Source organism: Juglans microcarpa x Juglans regia, chromosome 8D (assembly GCF_004785595.1).
Source record: "Juglans microcarpa x Juglans regia isolate MS1-56 chromosome 8D, Jm3101_v1.0, whole genome shotgun sequence".
In the NCBI taxonomy this organism is placed as follows: Eukaryota; Viridiplantae; Streptophyta; class Magnoliopsida; order Fagales; family Juglandaceae; genus Juglans; species Juglans microcarpa x Juglans regia.
In genome coordinates, this window is record NC_054608.1 from 5009907 (window position 1) to 5016685 (window position 6779).

At 35.6% G+C, this 6779-nt stretch overlaps 1 protein-coding gene across 1 annotated transcript; it reads left to right on the forward strand.

Annotated features, from left to right (window-relative positions):
- Positions 1-732: 732 nt before the first annotated feature.
- LOC121243399 (homeobox protein knotted-1-like 2) lies at positions 733-6523 on the forward strand. Its single transcript, XM_041141518.1, is given in 6 exon segments — positions 733-1340; positions 1343-1707; positions 1836-1958; positions 2097-2232; positions 5404-5657; positions 5790-6523. Coding segments are annotated over 6 exon segments (1116 nt in total). The 5' UTR covers positions 733-1306; the 3' UTR covers positions 5994-6523.
- Positions 6524-6779: the final 256 nt, after the last annotated feature.

Here is a 6779-nt window from a genome sequence, read left to right on the forward strand (position 1 = left end):
TGGTCTCACATATGGTCTCAACCCATCCAATTTCATCTCATCTCATCTTAACATCTAAATACTATTCAAATACAAATACTTTTTTAATTTTTAAATTTTCATTTAATCATTATCTAATCATTATAATTTTTTCAAATTTCTAAATAAAATGTAAAAAATAATTTAATTTTTTCAAATTTCAAAATAAAAATAATATTAAAAATTTAATTACATTATAACAATATTTTAACTTTATAATATTTTTATTCAAAATTTTATCTCATTTCTCTAAATTTTTTAAAATATTTTAACTTAAATGATTTCATTATTATTTATAAATTTTTCATCTTATTTCATCTACTATTAACGTGGCTTCAACGTTCCTAATGAAATTAAAAAATAATAAAAACAAAGAGAGGAAAAAATGTGTATTGGAAGTGATTAATTAGTTGTTCTTTTCTGAACACTAATCTCGATTCAAAATTTGAGATTCCATAACGCAATAATGAATAACCATCAATCAAGAGAAAGACATACACTAATTTTGAGATTCCTTAACGTAATAACAATGATCATTTCGTCGAATATTCAACAGTCTCCAAAATATTGATTGGCTCTCGCTAGGAAACTGGCACATCCTTCCACGAGCAAGAAAATAAAGTAGAATTAAAAGCATAATTAATTAAATACTGATCTCATTGGCCAATATTAGTTAAAATTTTATATAAAATCATAAACGTGAAACAAAGGGTAGTATAATAATCAGAAATGAAAAAAGGAGGAGAGGTAGAAAGAAGAAAAATCTACGATCTATAGTTGCCTTATCCCCTTGGCCTAGCTTCTTTGCTTTTCTTAATTTTCAAATGTTTCTTTTTCTTTGAAGAAAGAAAGTCTTGTCCGCCACCCAAGAAACGTAGCGGCCTCCGGTTCCGGCTAAGCAAGCAATCGGCTTCTCTCTTCCTCTCCGCATCAAGTTCTTCTGATCATTTGCTCTTTCTGCTGTACTAATTACATGCCCAAATCCTGGTGCAACTTGACTTCAATACCTCCTTGAACCAAAGTTTTCTGTTGATTTTCATTCCTAATTTTTCAAAGTTGTAACCTTTATGTGTCCTTTTGGGTAAGTAGCAAACTACAAAGGAACCAGTCATGGTTGTGTTCTTTGGCTATCTACAACTTGCTATCCTCATAATTTAGGGTTTTGGGTTCTTCCTATACCAAACTATTTCTTCAATTCTTGCCTTTTTTAGGGTTTTAGGATCCTTTTTCTTTCTTGTTACAAGAGTTTTAGTGGTTTTTTCGTTTTGTCATCTGAGTTTGTTGAGAAATGGAGGAATATCACAATCAACTTAATGAGAATTCAGCTCCAAGGGGAATTTCTTGTACGTGTCACCGGTTCTTGCAGCGAATTCTTCTAGTTATGGAAGAACAAGCAGTGGCTCAAACGTGGGCAATCAGCAGACCCAGATACCCATCTCCACCTTTCCTCTCCAATCCGGTGGCGAGTGTTTTCAATCAGAAGCACACCCGATTGTGAAGACCGAAGCCAGCACTTCACAACATTTACAGACATTTCATTACGCCTTGATGAGGGGGCATCCAGGAATTCAGCAGCAGCAGCAGCAAGGGAATGACTGCTCCAGTACTGATGTTGAAGCTATCAAAGGCAAGATCATCGCCCATCCTCAGTACTCTAATCTCTTGGAAGCTTACATGGATTGCCAAAAGGTGTTTTACCCTCCACAAATTCTATATGAAGTTTGATGAACATATATATATATATATATATATATATATATATATATATATAGAAGATTGACTCTCTCTCTCTCTCTGTGTCGGTGTAATATAAATAGGTCGGCGCTCCTCCCGAAGTGGTGGCTCGGCTATCAGCAGCTCGCGAGGAGTTTGAGGCGCGGCAAAGATCTTCAGTGACTTCTAGAGAAACTACGAAGGACCCAGAACTCGATCAATTCATGGTGACTCCTTTACTATTCCTTGTAACTTACATATATTTGCAAAAATGAAGTCTCTCTATATTATAGTCCTTTTATCTCTCCTTCGGGTAGAGTTGGTAATTTCCCCAATGTCTGACAACATTTGGGATGTGTAATCAGGAAGCTTATTATGATATGTTGGTGAAATATCGGGACGAACTAAATAGGCCTATTCAAGAAGCAATGGATTTCATGCGTAGGATCGAAGCGCAGCTTAATATGCTTGGCAATGGCGCCGTGCGGGTCTTCTCCTCTGGTACTCTTTCCGGACATGTCTTACCTTTTTCGTTTTTTCTTTTTCCGAGTTATCTGTTCTATATTTTCCATAAACCGCCCTATTTCTATGCCCAGAAAAGATATCTGCACATTCAATGTGAACAGCAGGTACCTGATTTATCTACCGCTAAGTCGTCGTCCCAGAGATATGGGTTAATTTCGTTTGCAAATAGTGATTGCCTAAAGTATACTCCGGTTGTCCTGAGAAGCATAGAGCACTTTACTATGCGTCACTTCTCGTTTCCAATAATGAAACTTTGACCCAGATAACGCGTTCCAATAGTGAATCAGAAGATCCCCGAGAGAGAGAGAGAGAGAGAGATCAAACTACCTTTGTCACGAGTTGCTTAGTAAAACCCTAATCACAAGCGCAATTGGAATTGGACAATTTTATATGCAGTCGAAGCTCCACATGATCAAGGAGGAAGACAAAGCGCGCGCTCGTATGGTAGCATAAACAATGATGAAACATACGCACATTCGCGTCCTAAAAAGGGTTAGCTTTACACGGTCTGAGCATCCCGACAAATCATTCTTGTTAGAGTTTCTTGCCGGAAATCTACACTTTCTTTCTTCATCTGCCCAAGTAAATCCGATTCGGATTCTTCTATGGGTTTCCGTGATAAACAAACACCTCGAAATGTTGGCAAGACTGTTGTCATTTCCCAGCTTGTCTAAGATAAATATGTTGACTTATTTATTTATTTTGTGTTTCTCTCTCTCTGTTTACTCGCATCAATAGGAAAAGAAGCATAGGATTCTGTTCAATTCAGTGCTACCCCTTGTGTAGCTTGTACGGTCTTTGTCAGAAAAATATAATCCTATAAGCATTTTGTTTTCTTTCGTCGCCCATTAAGATCCAGAATTTTCCTTCTTGCCCAGATTAACCAGGAAACGGGAAAGATATTACTAATTCCATGATTAGTAGTATTTAACGTTGTTTTTTAATTCCTTATTGCTTGGCTGGTGGCTGGTGCCATGTTTGGTCGGGTGGAGCTTGAGAGAAAGGAACCCGATAACTATTCTTATTGGGGAATACATTCTCTCTCTCTAGCTTCATAGTCAGAAATCTATGAGTACTGCAAGGATGATTTTTTCAATGTATACTCTCTCTCTCTCTCTCACACACACACAATTTGTAAATTTTATGAGGAATCAAGCAAAATTGTACTTGGCATGTTGGCTTGAATTCTTACAACGCTGATATTCGACATTGTGGATATGAAGATAATAATTATTAATCCGAATTTTTAAGTTCTATGCCAATGGGTATGATCCTTTAATTTAAATGATGCTTAAGAAACACGCTTTGAAGTATAAAGATATAAATTAATCAGAGAATGATCTATGGTTTACCAAATCATATTAATTATGAGGGCTTGTGAAAAGTTGGTCGAAATTGATTCATCTTTGCTATTTTCACAAACATAATAATATTATAGGTAGATGCTTGCTAGTTTGAAGAGTCAATAATCTAGCTCAATCAGCAATGTTTTGTTTTGTATTTTCCTTCTTGTTGTTCATCTATTTCTTCTTGTTCATAATGCTTCATGGATTTTTGTTTATGGGATTTGTTTTAATTTTTACTCTTAAGATTACTAGAGCATGATTTATGATATGAAAAAAATCTATTCATCTTTTTTCTCATCATCTCATGATGTGGCATTAGATGATAAGTTTACAAGTAAAATATAATATATAGTTTCCAATCATCTAATACTACATCATGGAATGATGGGAATTGGGATGATGAGTAACATTCATATTAAATTGTTCAACTCAATTGAAACTGACTCGACTGTCTCAATGTCAATTGAATTGGACACGTGTATCTTAATCAATTAACCAGTACTGTCGCCTGTATGTACAAAAAAGTAGAACTTCACTGCGAAGTAAAAGACACAAGATACAAAATGGAATGACTTCTAAAATCAATGAATAAATCACTGTTTCTCACTGGTGCATTAATGGTTCTCTCTGGTAACTCATGAAGTATTTTTTTAATTCATTGATCTATGCTTCATACGTTGCTTTTCATTCTGGATCATGTGGTTTCTGGTTTGAGATTCTTCAGTTTGATGTAACAGAAACTCAAAATTTTGAGGCTGCGATTTCATTTTTTTTAGTCTATCGTTTGGGATGCTAGAGTAGGGATGTTCTTTATAGAGCATCATTAGTGCAGTTTCTTAAGTCATATGTTAATTAGATAGTGAATGACCTTGCATGACGTGGTGGTGAGCAAGCTAGGGATCACTTTTTCCGGTGGTGCATGGGTTAGTTTATCAAGTTGAAAAGAAAACGGAGAGAGCAATATCTAAGGCTCATGAGGCCTAGCCCCATGAAATTGAAAATAGGGCCTATTAGGAAAGGGGAAAAAAAAATCCGCCTAGAACTTGGTAGGCATACGTTCTTTTTCCTCACAAGCATGCTCAAAGAAGTACTCGGATACTGGAATATATGGTTTGTGTGGCTATCTCATTATGATCTTTTGTTTTGAATGGGTGTGGACATGTTTTGTGTTTGATGTGATTAGATGTTGAAAATAACGTGTAAAGCTAATATATTTGGTAGCGGGACAACATAATGGAAATGGAGATTACTCCTGTGATATTGTTTCTTCTGTGAAGTATTTTCTGCTGTAATTAGGTTAACTGAATATGGACTGCTTGGAGCAAACAAACATTACTTTGCCTGTCTTTACTTGGGGAGAAGAACATAACTGCATACAGATGATGATGGTCTTTCTATTAGGATATTTGAGAGATTACGATATTGCTGTAATTGAAGAAGTTATCTCCGCTAGTACTTCCATTGTAACAATTTAAAATTGATGTTATCACAAGTGAATTGACGACGGTTTTCAGTTAAATTCTTCTAGCTAACGACCTGAAAAGGAGAATTAGTAGAGGTGGAGGGATAAAAGGAAAAAAAAGTTGGCTGAATGGTTCCCCTCTTTCATGATAGATATGATTTAACTAATTTTCTTTTATTTTTATCATAAGGATTTTGTTATTTATAGCTGAAAATGTGATGAACACTGGATATACTATAATATATCATCTAGGACTAATTGGTTGTATGCTAGAATATCATTTTATGAAAATTGCCATAACTATCCGGTTTCCGTGTTTCAATGTGAACAAATGTGCAGACGAGAAGGGTGAAGGTGTTGGATCATCTGAAGAGGATCAAGACAACAGTGGTGGAGAAACAGAACTTCCTGAGATTGATCCACGTGCCGAAGACCGCGAACTTAAGAACCATCTGTTGAGGAAGTATAGTGGTTACTTGAGCAGCCTCAAGCAAGAGCTTTCCAAGAAAAAGAAGAAAGCTAAACTACCCAAAGAGGCCAGACAAAAGCTACTTAGTTGGTGGGAGTTGCACTACAAATGGCCTTATCCTTCAGTATGTCATGTAACCCTTGAAATTGAATGCGAACAATTTTCAAATTTTAGAGTAGCAACTAAGTAATGCATAACAGTAAACTGGATCTCGAGCTATCATTAGATTGCCTGATATTTTGTGATAAATGTGCAGGAGACGGAAAAGGTGGCATTGGCTGAATCAACTGGTTTAGACCAGAAACAAATAAACAATTGGTTTATAAACCAAAGAAAACGGCATTGGAAACCTTCTGAAGATATGCAGTTTATGGTGATGGATGGACTACATCCACAGAATGCTACTCTCTACATGGATGGTCACTTCATGGGTGATGGTCATTACCGTTTGGGACCATGATCAGCAAAATAAAATAAAATAAAAAAATCACTAGCATGCTGGTTATTGAAGTTGTAATGGTTTAATATTGTGCTGAGAACTGTCTAGCTAATAATGCAGTGTGATTGTCATCAGTATAATTAGTTGAAGCTAGCTAGTCCGTATCAGAATAAGTAATTTCATGCAATATGATCTTGATATCTGTTAGGAGGAATGCCATCAGTATAATTTAGTGAAAACTAGTCCGAATGCCGTGCCGATCACTCACGATGGACTGATCATGGACTGCGGTAGTTCTCGTTACATCAATCTGGGACGTTTTGATTTGTATTTGTGTTAAGAGGATCCAAAGCAGATCTTGTGTGTACGTAACTTTATTTGTTGTGTGCTTTTATTATGCAAGGAGATAATAATAGGAGGAACATTTTAATTTTAAGCAGTTCATGTACTGTAAACTATTATTTAAATCTGTGACAGCAATTAGTAGCTGGTAAGTGTATATATTAAAGACACTGAATATGAAGTCAACGAGGGTGTAATATTATTTGTAATTCGTACGTTTCCAGTCTATTTTTCGTTTTCATTAATTAATATCTTCCAAGCAAATTGTAGGTTTATTGGCTTGTCATATTTGTGGCTTTAACGAGTTGATGACCTTAAATAGTTATTTGTTGGAGGATTAGCTTGTGGATGCGAAGAATCTGTCATTAATTAATGTGATCTAGAGATAATTCCAAACCGAGGAAAGTTTTCCAACATAATAACTCTACTTAGAGACAGGTAACTTGATCTCCAAAAAACCAATTC